Consider the following 13,808-nt stretch of genomic DNA (forward strand, 5'->3'; position numbering starts at 1 on the left):
CCGGAACTGGCAATCCTCTTCCTAGTATTCAAAATTGGGTCTCTTAAGCCCTACTGCAAGCTCGCCTTTTATTTGACTGGTAAGACCCAAATTCGACAATGGGTCAGAACATGAACTGCCTGTTCTACCTTTCGGTGTGGAGAATTGAAGTAGAAATAAAAAATTAGGGGTGACAGGAGAACAGATGCCCTTCAGCGTATGTCTAACACGCTATCGACAATTACTTCTTTAACACACACGAATAGTTACATGTACACACACTGGGTCCTTGCATTTTTTGCCTCCTATTTGTACTAGAAATAAAGGAAAAATAGCCCCAGTCTTCTAATTTCAATCGCTCCAACAAATTCGTACCAAGATTTTGTGGAACCTTCGTTAAATGGAAGATGCAGGAACTTAGAATTCGCTCTCAAATATTATCAATGAGGAACCCTTCAGCCCAATATCAGGAAATCTTATGTGTGGTTTGGAAGAACCAAGGACTAAATGGGCAGTCTCTGAAATAGCTCTTCCTGTTCATTCGGTCAGAGAATGAAAATTAAAAGCGAACATTGTAAAATATGTCTCAAACTCTCTAGATATTTTCCACACATTTGTCTTGACGAGACATTCACAACTGCTGATACTGATCATCAATCATAAAATCCGATACAGTTGCAAAAACTGTTAATTTCTAAAAGGGAAAGCACAACCTGCGTCCCGTCAACAGCTGCATTCGCAAAATTATAAATCAATAATACCACCTATCCACGTTGTTAACATATGATGGTGATGAGGTCCCATACTCCGAGGAGCGTAGGGGACGATGCGGGAAACCCGCACAACCGTACTAGGCAACGTTCTAGCGGAGGTGGTTTGCCATTGCCTTCCTCCGACCGTAATGGGGACGAATGATGATGATGAAGACGACACAACAACACCCAGTCATCTCGATGCAGGGAAAATCCCTGACCCCGCCGGGAATCGAACCCAGGCCCCCGTTCGCGGGAAGCGAGAATGCTACCGCAAGACCACGGGCTGTGGACTTGTTAACAACAGAAACGCTAAAGAGAACCAACAGAAATTCTCAGAAAGAAAGTCCTTTACGTACATTAAGCTGTGAATTCATAAAGGATGCATAACTGAAGTTAAAATGGGTTGAAATAGTGCATCCCTGTTACGTGGCATGAAACAGTATATCCTCTTCAATCGTTGGCCTGCCTGAAAGACTCTCACATAATATGACCACCGTAAAAGGACAAAGGTCTTCAATTAAAAGAGCGGGAAACACCAATAAAATATAAATCAAATACAGAGTATTAACTGATTGACAGCCCATACCTCCATTACAAAATTTAGAACTATTCATGGTTAAGGGGGTGTCACAGATCGATCCGCATGAAGATAGATCGGCGGTCAACAGCTCAACAGCTGTAACGTCGAAAAAAGGTGGTTCTACAGAATGTGTGAAAACACAATGGAACTTCCTGAGTAAAATTTGCAATTCATTAGTGCTGCAAACACATGAGAGGTTAGTTTTCACTACAGTGAATATTAGTTTTTGGTTTCTTAAAGCTGTTGTCGGCGGTTTCATTGATCGAAATGTTGACCGTCAGATGACGTGAGCAATCCACTCGCTTAGGTTACGGATGCAACTTGAGTTGTGTCTCGTATGAATCTGGTGGGTTTGTATTCAGTACTGGCGAGTTGCAAATTTTACTCATGGAATTACATTGTGTTTACACACATGCCTGCAGGCGCACAGTCTATACAGGGTGCTCGGAAATTCCCGTTACAAACTTCTAGGACTTGTTGAGGAGAATAAGTACTTAATGTTTTGATTAAGAACCCATGTCCACAAACGCCGTCCAGCGACTCCACAGAGCGTCAAAGTTATAGGCCCTGGCGCCTGTACATATATGAATATACATCGTGATTCCGTGATAATGCTCCAAACTTTCATTGATGACGGAGAAGGATGATTGTATCAAATCGAGGTAAGGGTCCCTGGTTCGGCAACGAACGAGTCGAAAGCTAAAAGCGAAAATAATTCTGATGGCTCTGGCACCAACACATGTGTACCGGTACTGTTGTATGCAACTTTCAGAGGTGGTAGTACGAATATGGACCAAAACAAGATAAAAGGTCTGATAAACGTGGCTGTAAAATGAGCACTTGAAGAGCTATGAGCACTTGTTTATCTTCGCTAGTATGAAACACATCTCCTCTATGGAACAAGTGCGCATAGCTCTTAAAATTCGCATTTTACAGCCCACATTTACCAGACAATTTTTCTTATTTTGGTCCATACTAGCAGCTTTGAAAGTTGCATACCCTACATTTTAGCAACGACAGTACCAGTACATGTACTTTACTGTCAGAGATATCAGATTGATTTCCGCTTGTAACTTCCGACTCGTTCGTTGCCGAAACAGGGACTCTTACCGCAAATTGATGCATTTGTGATTCTCCATCATCACTAAAAAATTTTGTGACATCATCACGGAATCACCCTGTATATACACACATTTACACACGGCGGGGCCTATAACTTTGATGTTCTGTAGTGTTGTTGAATGACGTTTCCAGAAATGGGTTCCTATTCAAAATATTATGTACTCACTCCTCTCTACAAGTCCTAGAAATATGTAACGAGAATGTCCGAACACGCTATATAATCCTCCTTTTTTCGGCGTTTCAGTGTTCGAAAGACTACCTGTCTATCTTGTAGCGGATCCATGTGATGTAATGAGTACAGTAGCACAAGTAATTTGTGAAGGAAAGATGAAAACTATAGTGTTTGCAGATGATCTGGTGATTTGGGGAAATAAGGATTAGGAAGTACAAGAGCAGTTGTCCGGCCGCTGTGGTCAAGCGGTTCTAGGCGCTTCAGTCCGGAACCACGCGGGTGCTACGGTCGCAGGTTCGAATCCTGCCTCGGGCATAGATGTGTGTGACGTCCATAGGTTAGTTAGGTTTAAGTAGTTCTAAGAATAGGGGACTGATGACCTCAGATGTTAAGTCCCATAGTGCTTAGAGCCATTTGAACCATTTTTACAAGAGCTGTTGGATGCATGGGATCGAACAGTACAAGAATATGGAATGAAAAGTATTATAAGTAAGAGTGAGATGATTATCACAACAAGAACTAAGGAGAGAGGAACAAATGGGATAACAATTGGTGGAGAACGATTGAGGAGAGTGGAGAGTTTCAAGTACTTAGGAAGCCTGATACAGGAAAATGGAGAAAACGACAGAGAAATAAACTAGCGGGGGAGAAAAGCAGAAGCATTTCGGAAAAGTGTCAGAAGCTTAATATTGACTAAGAAGTAGCCCAAATCTGTAAAAAGGTTATATACCGGTTGTACTATGTCCCGATCCTGAAATATGCATCCAAAACCTGGGAGTATTGGAACAAGTCAAACACCTGTACCGTTATCCAAGTTGGTGGCGATGACGTCATTCAAGATGGCGGTGATGACGTCAATCAAGATAGCGGATTTTGCGGGAAGTTTCAATTTTGGCGGAAAAGTGCCACGCCCCCCTCACCCAGAAAAATGGCGCGAAATTCAAATTCCAACAGGATAATGCATCACACCTAAGAAAATGACGGAAAAAAGGACTTGTCTTTACTGTTTAACCAATTTCAAGCAGGAGTGTTCTCCACTGGGTCTGGACTCCAACTGGCTTAGTTCATATTGGTGCAACCACGGGGCTCTCTCCTGACATCAGGTGATGATGGAAGTACTGTCATTCAAGATGGCTGCACCCAGTCTGTTCACCAAGAGCTCCAGAGCCCAACTGGCTTAGTTCATATCGGTGCCACCAGAGGGCACTCTCCTGATGTCAGATCATGACGCAAGTACCGGTATTCAAAATGACGGCACCCAGCGTGTTCACCGCGAGCTCCAGAGCCCAACTGACTTAGTTCATATTGTGGCCACCAGAGGGCACTACTGTGAAGTCGAGTGATGACACAAAATCGTCTTCACTCTCGCGCGTGTTATACCCTGACACGCGACGCATCAGCGGCCCGTGAGCGGCCACTTACATCTCAGCCTCAAAACCGCACCTTTCTACTCGGGCTGGACATAGACTTCCGTAAATATGCTAACTAAAGTAACACACACATTGTGCATCTAACCTATCAATTACGTAAGTGCTTAATTCCATTTCAATTTTAATCATATTCAATAAGTCAATTTACAAGTTCAATATTCAATGATCTAATGAGAAGTTCCACATTTTCCCACTATCAGTGGGGTGTTAATTCATGACCTAGCACCCTCCACCCCTAGAATGCTGCACTCCTATTGACCACTGCATTAGTCATGTGATTAGACTTCATAAAACCTAGGACTTGGAATCAGTTTTTTCCAATGCCACACCCCTCTGGACTTGGACTCAAAGAGTTAAATTCTCAGCCACGATCCTCAACCCAGCACCACACCGCCTTAATGACCAATGTTGGTGGGTTAATGTGCACTAACCTGTACTAACGTGTACTAATGTGCACAGTGCATGGTAAATCCAAGAGGGTGGGGCAAAATGGCGGGAAAACAGTTCTGAACAGAAGTTTTTATTTTGCAGGCGGTGTCTCCACCACAAGGTTTACTGTCAAACTGACATAGTACACATTACTACCATCAGATCATACTATCATCCCTCCTATGACTTAATCCCAGATGGTGGTGTGAGGGGCGAGAATTATGCTAAAATTACTCAGGCTGCGCTAGGCTGCTGTGGAGAGTAAGGAAGGAGTCCACTCTATTTCTTTCGAGCATTTTGTTTAGAGATAGAATATATTTATCACACTGAAGCAAAACACTCTCCATCTTATGCTTGTGCTCACAATAGACAGTCTGCAGACACGCAAACAACTCCTAATTTATGTAAATAATTTAATTACAGACATTCATACTCCTCCTAAGTAATTCAGCACAGGTATGTCTAGACAAGCTCAGTATTCGTAAACTGTCCAAATAACTCATAGCACTGCCTACACACCTGCTCCCAAAATATTTCAATCAACACCTTTAAGCATCCTCCGCCAACCCCTGCCCAGTAGAGCGCACATACAAGCCCACCAATGTGGCATGTCCATCAGCTGTCAGACCACGCACTGGTACCCTCCTGGGTCCTGCAAGCATGAGGCGGCGACATCTCATTTATACGTCATTTCTGAGAAATTTCTATCGAAACACGCTTTCACCTAGACACACACGTTGACGTGATCAGGCAAGAGTGCAGCCGCGAGCTGCCCCCAAATGCAGGGGAAAGTTGTATGTAAGCACCATTGATGACTCGACCGGACAGGGGTTGGGACTTATTTACAGTGCGCACCCTCCAAGCAGGGCCGCACACGTGGGGCTTTCCTCGCTACCCTCACTCTAACTGCGGTCCGGCAAAGACCCTGCAGAAGTCCATTCCACAATAGCAGAACCTGCTTTCTCCTTAGCGATTCTAACAGACCATACGTGAAGTTTGACTGACGTTTCACCGCGTGTAGCCGTATACCATCGCAAACGCATCTAGCAACGTTATCAATCTTAAACTCAAGTCACATTGCTATCTAACATAATAACCTACTCGACCTCTCCCAAATTGTATATTCTTCCAGAAATAGTTAACTCTAGCTTTCTATATGTCCCAGCTTGTATGCATGGAAATTCCTACTCTGACAGAACCTCCTTACGAAAATAACATCGAATGCACTCATCCCAGCGCTCCTAACGACTTTCCCCTCCAGATTTCAACATACGCAAAAGTTCCCTGCGCTATGCAGAGACTCCTATATCCCAGCACAAACGATGTCAATGAATCGAGCATTCTTATTTGCTCTTATCGAATTTACACGGCGAATTACTTATGCCGCTAGTGTCGAAGTGCCACCTACCTATTCTTTCTCGGATTTCCAGTGGTTATTTTACACAGATCGCTAAATTGTGTTGACAGTTAAACCCACAAAATTCTCCCCAAATTATCAAATACATACTAGACTCACAAGAATATTGCAAGCCCAGAACACATTTACCAATCTAACTACAATTAAATATTACCATTGCTCCTACCATCCGACACCGATCACTGTACAGGCAATGTCTCCTCTTGACGACTGTGCTTCAGTATCTATACCACATATAATTTTTCACGTAAAAACTCTCTATCATACCCTCGTCGTTATCAATGTGCTGAATCTACATGTCCCTCACGATAGGACACACAGTCATTCTGTCTGGTCATGCAATAACACATACCATAGTAACTTTACAATGCAATATATGCATATTTTATTACAATACAATACATACACATTCTATAGAAACAATGCCCTTATCTTTTGTATCTGTACAGCACCCGAAAAAATTATCATATGCCTACACTCACACCGGCTATATGTTACAATGCCATCCAGTCCTAGGGAAGCACCGTCAGCCTTTTCTTTCTTTCTACAGCTGCGACATTCTGCGGTAATAAACTACTTTACACTGATCACCAGTTCACACCGACAACTAAACCACGCAAAATTGTCTACAGATCATCAAATACGTAAACACACCTACTCATTTACACCCTCCTCCCACTGGGGCCAGCAGCTTGAATATTAGTGAGTGAAACCGATTTCCAACTCAGCAATATATCAACGCGTACGGTGTCGATCTAGCGAAAATACAGTTCGTATCCCCCACCATACAAAATCGACCCTTTTACATCAGCGGGCCGAAATCGCTCTCAGAACTGTTCTACAAATTCGCAGTCGTTTCCCCTCTACACAAATGTGTTTCTGTCGCTCCATCCTTGCCTGCTCGCTTTTCTATACACATCTCCAGACTCGGCGATTACAAGAACACACGTATTTTCTCCATAATATTATACAATTTTCCCGATTCTTCTCCATATCAAGCGCTAGGCGGTGTCCTACCGATCGCTATCGCAACGTAATTCTCGACAAACAGACGCGAAATCATTTCTCTACATACACGAAACTTTAGCTACATGGAGTGTGCTCTAGACCACTGACTAACTGGAAACAAACACATGAAAAATCATATTTCCACCCTCAAATACCTATCTCGCTAATCTAATATACTCCAAATCATGTATATAATTTACAAGCCAACTAAGGTCTTTCCCATGTCTGGAGAACAGGCAAACTTATTCTCCATGTGCCAGATGCACACACCACAATCGATCTTCTCTCAACTAAATAAAGACGTGAAATGTTCAGAAGCAGTCAACCAAATAATTTACATGGGATGGAGTAATGGTCCAGCGCAAACGCACCTCCATACACAATGTTCTCAAATTTCCACTTGATCATGAAAGCCGCCCATCTTACGATAGCGATCTCAATTGAATGTCACTCGACAATGAGTGAAGTATCATAAATACACTCTACTGAAAGCAGTGGGTCTGAAAAATGAAATATCTCTACCTGCCTTACGACTGGACATACTCTTCCCTTTGCTATCACAGTACTCCAAGTCAATTCCATACCTTCCCTACTACGGGGCATAGTCATCTCCTTTGCACAAACACATGCTTTATAAACCTAATTCTCAAATACGTACATATCATGCACCCACAGCCACTACTAAGTATAAAAGTTCGTCAATAAATCATTGCCTGTGATACGAAATAATACTGACCCAAAATCAACGATGCGTGTGCTTGTCCCTTATGTTCTTCTTGCGAGTCCTACCACAGTGTCATAGAAAGAGAGACGTAATCGACCAGATGTTAAAGAAAAACACTCCATCCCAACAACTATTGCATGTTGCTCTCACAAGCGCTCTTTGTTCTACAGGTGCACACAAGTATCCACGTTAAAAGCTATACCCACTTTACAAATGGTGGTACGACATTACCTCTGATTGAGGTAGTTTTCTTTTTTCAGGACAAATACCATGACCATGATCGTAGGAATATGCAAGCCCACTATGCAACCTCAGAATAAAAACAATGAACTTTGAAAGTGATTCGGCTAAGGAACGTGGCGTGTACGCGGTATTTGCGACCCCCTCACACCTACCCCAAAGAATTATTATTTGCAGCGCATTCTGTCTCGAGACTATATCAGAGGTACCACGACATATCCGCAGAGTTACAGGCCATGACTCATTGAGAAGCAACACAAACAGTAGTAGTAGATGATGTGCTGATTAAGGTCGTAAGAAGGAAAATGTACACTAGCTTCTCTGATCTGTAGTGTTAGACTATATGTTAGAAATTATGTCCATCATTTGCAAACATATCTTTCCATTCAAGCACATACTTGCGTAGGCTCACAGCCACAAGTGAATCATATTTCAGGCACTCTCATATCTCTAAACGAGTCACCTTTCCTTGAAACTATCTGCTACAGTAAAATTAAAACATGTTTTTAGACACACCCTACGCATCTTGCAACTGCTCCCATTTCTACAGCTTTCCGCATGTGATCGTTCCAATGTAAGTCAGAACTGAGCAAAAGTCGTATAAAGACATATCCACCACCTTCTGCAACTCATGTAGAAACAGAACGACCTTAGTGCAACAGGACCGTGTTTTGACCATTCGGCGGAAATACATAATGTGGCACGTCCCCAAACTACATACAAGTACTACAGATCCGCGCCCATTCAAATCAGCCAGCCCAACATGCTATCATCCTTATTCTCTACACCCCAGCAGAGAAAAATTACGAACATCCCATTTAGAAGTCACCTAGGCACTTATGCTGGTGCAATGACACACAGCTGCGCTGCACTCCAGTGCGGAGAAAGATATTACACAATACTCCCCAGAATAGCGCAGCGTACAGCCAGCCAAGCATTCCTAGCGGTGTACACAGTCCCTCTGGGAATTTTCATCTCAAACCGCTGCTGTTGCTGCTGCTAGTGCCTCCTGTGTCTTATGGCGGAAACCATAACACACCACACATCTGCTGATTTAAATAAAAGACACTCCCAACATAATCAAACTGGAAGATGGAGAGTGTTTCGCTTCAGTGTGATAAATGTATTCGAGCTCTAAGTAAAATGTTCGAAAGTAAATAGAGTGGACTCCTTCCTTACTTTCCCCAGCAGCCTAGCGCTGCCTCAGTAATTTGAGCATAATTCTCGCCCCTCAGACCACCATCTGGGATTAGGTCATAGGAGGGATGATAGTACGATCTGATGGCAGTAATGTGTACTATGTCAGTTGGACAGTAAACTTCATGGTGGGGACACGGCCTGCAAAATAAAGACTTGTGTCCAGATCTGCTTTCCAGCTGTTTCGCCCCACCATCTTGGGCTACACCATGCACTGTGCACAGGTTGAGGATCGTGGTTGAGAATTTAACTCTTTAAGTCCAAGTCCTGGTGGGTGTGGCATTGGTGAAGTCCTAGGTTCTATGAAGTCGAATCACATAACTAATGCAGTAGCCAATAGGAGTGCAGTTTCTAGGGGCGGGGGGTGCTAGGTCATGAATGAACACTGCGCTGATAGTGGGAAAATGTGGAACTTCTCATTTGATCATTAAAAATTGAACTTGTAAATTGACTTATTGAATACAATTAAAACTGAAATGGAATTAAGTACTTAGGTAATTGATAGGTTAGATTAGCGATGTGGGTGTTACTTTAGTTAGCATATTTACAGACGACTATGTCCATCGCAAGTACAAAGCTGCGCTCTTGAGTCTGTGATGTAAGCGGTCATTTGTGGGCTGCTGACGTGGCACGTGTCCAGTTATAACGAGTGCATAAGAGAGAGCAGACGATTTTGTGTCATCACTCGACTTCACGGTAGCGCCGTCTGGTGGCCACGATATGAACTAAGTCAGTTGGGCTCTGGAACTCGCAGTGAACACACTGGGTGCCATCATCTTGAATACCGGTACTTGCGTCATGATCTGACATCAGGAGAGCGCCCTCTGGTGGCACCAATATGAACTAAGCCAGTTGGGTTCTGGAGCTCGTGGTGAACAGACTGGGTGCAGCCATCTTGAATGACGGTACTTGCTTCATCACCTGACGTCAGGAGAGCACACTCTGGTGGCACCGAGATGAACTAAGCCAGTTGGAGTCCAGATCCAGTGGAAAACACACCTGCTTGAAACCGGTTAAATAATAAAGACAAGTCCTTTTTTCCCGCCATTTTCTTAGGTGTGATGCATTATCCTGTTGGAATTTGAATTTAGCGCCATCTTTCTGGGCGAGAGGGGTGTGGCACTTTCTTGCCAAAATTCAAACTTCCCGCCAAAATCTGCCATCTTGATTGACGTCATCGCCGCCATCTTGGATGACGTTATGGTCGCCAACTTGGATAACGGTACTTCGGACTGGTGCCTGCGTAGTTCCAATACTTCTGGGCTATGAAAGGAAAAGAGAAAAGCAAAGTACAAGCTAGTGAGATGAAATTCTTGCGAAACAGTGTCGGAGTGACAAAAATAGACAGGTTAAGAAATGAGAGGATCAGAGATTTAATGAAGGTGGAACCATTACAGGAGGGGATAGAGAAATCAAGGCTTAGATGGTATGGGCATGTTAAGTGAATGGAGGAGAAGAGGATACCCAGGAGGATACACGAGATGAAACAGGAAGGAAAGAGACCAGGAGGAAGACCGAGAGACAGATGGCTGAAAGGAGTGGAGGAATGCGTCCAGAAGAAAGGAGAAGACTGGAGCAAGGTGAAGATGGAGAGATGGTGGCAAGATACAACACGATGGAGAGACCTATGTTCGAAACAGACCCAGCCAGAGGCTGGAAACTGTCCAAGATGATGATGATTATACTCCACATATTTAATCCGTTTGATTCGACGGTGTTTTCCGCTCTTTTAATTGAGGACCTTTGTCCTTTTATGTAGGGACACCTCTGTGATAGGCTTTGTGGCAGGCCTAGTATTGAAGCAGCTTGCACTCCTTAATACTAGGCAGAAATCAAATCTGCATGTGGAATGCACTTCCTTGACTCTTGTGCAGAAACGAGTGCAGTATTCTGCTGCATCCATTTTTAATAAGCTACCACAAGAACTCAAAAATCTTAGCAGTAGTCCAAACACTTTTAAATCCAAACTGAAGAGTTTCCTCATGGCGCACTACTCCTATTCTGTCGAGGAGCTCCTGGAAGAGATGAAAGATTAAGCAAATTCCAGTGTTACATTGTTGCTTTTCTATATTTAAACTTACGACTTGTCGCCTGAATATGTTTCTTATATTGAGAGGTGGCATGAGCCCCCTCTCATATTTCTGTCTTAAGATTTTCGTCTCTAATTGCATGCGGTGAAAAGTTGCTATTCCTTCACACGTGGACTTCCCACGCAGCGTCTCTCGTCACCCAGGTGGTCTGGTGACAGGCGGGCTCTGCGGATCTCGAGAGGGTTAAGCCGACGAGTGTGAGGGAGTCGAGTGAATGCTTTCCAGACGCCGACATTGTCAAGAGACACGCCAGCAGGGGCCTGAAGTAGCGGCTGGGGTAGAGGTTCCGTTACTTCGCAGAAACTTAGCGAAAACACTTTCTGGCGGGCTACCAGCGAGGCGTGGGAATGACTTGTGTACCCAGGCAGTTGTGGCGGGAAAATTCCCGCGCTTTCTGCAAAATAGTAACTGTGATTGGCTTGCTCAGGGCATAGCTCCGTGACGTAGCAAAATCAGCGCAGAAATTGGCGCCAAGAATCTCCATTGGTGGAATGCTAGTGCTCTGGCAATGGAGTGGAACTTTCCGCCGGTTTTCGAGTTGCTGATTGGAACGTTTAACCACGGCCACTGTCGTGGGGGCGGGAATGTTCTGTGTTCGGCCTGTACGGGTGCTCAGGGGTAGTCGGCTCTCGCATTTCGGTCCAGGACGTCGAAGTAACCAGCCATCGCCTCCGGTACGCCAGATCGTGTTATGGCAGTTAAGAAGACAGTTTGGTAATGTATGTCCGCAGCACCGGCAGATAGGGATTTTCCTAGGTGATAATCAGAGCTCAGCAGAGCGCACCTGTTCGTCTTTTTCTAACTTTGTTCTGTCTTGAGCAGCAGCAATTAATGTTGGGTTAGCTGTGTGTCTCTCTTAAGATTTGAGTGGCAAGGAATTGGCTCCACATACCACTTCGTCATAAACCACACAATCCAGTTTAAGGACAACTTCACCTTCACAGCGTTTGTTTGAGTATCCAATTTGAGCCAATTTGATGTATTATAGATGTTTCATGTGTTTTTGTTTATTATTTTGTGTTTAGTCTTAATAAATCATATTGGTATATTGGACAGAACTTTCATTCTGTTAATCGGTAGAGCAACCCTATCATTCCTCACTATGTTAATGAAACCTTCGTTTATTTAACTTATTTATCAAATTAAATTATTGCAGGTGCCAAACTCTCTTCTACTCCACTGGCAGGGTTGATTAGAGTCAGTTCGCGTATTTTTTTTAATCCTTGTGCAACAGCAAAAGTCGGAGTTAGAATAGGGGGGGGGGCTTAGAGCATCATTTACATGTGTAGATTCTAGAAGAATTTAGTGTTAAATACACTGCTAGCCCCGGCACCTCGCAATATTTCATTTTATCTGTTTCTACTATCGTGTTATAATTTCATGTATTGACTCGTTCCATGACCATGGAGACTTGTCCTTAATTTGGTCCCAAGGAACAATAAATAAATAAATAAATAAGGAGGATATCCTGTTTCATGCCATGTACCAGGGATACACCATTTTTATATATTTTAATGTATTTTAACAACAGTAATCTTTTATGGACTCACATTTTAAGGTAGGTACAGGTTTTTTTTTCTAGGAATTCTTGTTGGTTCTGTTTAGCTTTTCTTAGGTTAACAATGTGGCTAGGTGTAATTATTGACGTATACCGTACTTTTGCATATGCACATGAGGATGGGAAAAAAGTCCCTATACCAGGTTGGCCAGCCGGGGTGTCGAGCAGTTCTACGCGCTACAGTCTGGAACTGCGCGACCGCTACGGTCGCAGGTTCGAATCCTGCCTCGGGCATGGCTGTGTGTGATGTCCTTAGGTTGATTAGGTTTAAGTAGTTCTAAGTTCTAGGGGACTGATGACCTCAGAAGTTGAGTCCCATAGTGCTCAGAGCCATTTTTTTTTTTGGACCTGTACCGGGTTGAGCTTTTCTTTTTAGAAATATATAATTTTTAGGACTGCAGAGGATTTCGTCATTGATGGGCTCTAGATATTAATTCTCCTCTCTTCAGGTTTAGCCCAGTCAGTTGATGCTTGTTGTCATTTCCCACCCCCTTAAAAACAGCATGCTGCTGACGATGGTTTCTCGGTCCAACAGTGCCCGAAGTTTCTACTTTCAAACCACTTCACAAATCGTGCTTTAGCGACTTCGACTGCGTGGGAGGGTCAAATTATGCAAAATTACAAAGGTACAAATGACGCTGGCACGTCGATTCGTGGAATAAAGAAACAGAGAAGCTACTCACCGCTGCCCTGAGGTCTGCAGAGACGAGGAAGAATACCGTTACGCTGGTGACAGCCGCCACTAGCAGCGCTCGAGCCTCCATCTCGGTAGCGAGTGGGCCTCCACTCCGACCGCGCTCCGCAGCCCGGCAACCTCGCGTGACCCATCCGGCGCCGGTCTGGTAAATACGAAAAACCCTGAAAAGCGCTATCTCTCCGCGGCACGTGTGCTCATCGAAGCTACCTTTCCTCACCTGCTCGTCGATCCCATCTGTGTCCTCTTCCTGTTTCGCATCAGGCATCAGCTCTTTGAGCATAACTTGGGACTCAGGAATTAGCGTCGTTGGCTAGGAACGTAAGGTTGCCCCGCTCTTTTCCCAGCGATCATCTCAAATTTCTCTGATTTGGAGTGTCTGTATACGCGTCTACTCTGCCTCGTCACGTCAA

The 13,808-nt window shown here is 43.9% G+C and overlaps 1 protein-coding gene across 2 annotated transcripts in view; it reads right to left on the reverse strand.

Annotated features, from left to right (window-relative positions):
* Positions 1-13,504, reverse strand: part of LOC124777655 — a 212,112-nt gene extending 198,608 nt beyond the window's left edge. For both annotated transcript variants that reach the window (XM_047253136.1, XM_047253135.1), the window contains exon 1: positions 13,385-13,504. In XM_047253136.1, coding sequence (XP_047109092.1) covers positions 13,385-13,465 — 81 coding nt within the window. In that variant the 5' untranslated portion in view covers positions 13,466-13,504. The remainder of the gene's footprint in view (positions 1-13,384) is intronic.
* Positions 13,505-13,808: the final 304 nt, after the last annotated feature.

This window comes from Schistocerca piceifrons, chromosome 2 (assembly GCF_021461385.2).
Source record: "Schistocerca piceifrons isolate TAMUIC-IGC-003096 chromosome 2, iqSchPice1.1, whole genome shotgun sequence".
NCBI lineage: Eukaryota > Metazoa > Arthropoda > Insecta > Orthoptera > Acrididae > Schistocerca > Schistocerca piceifrons.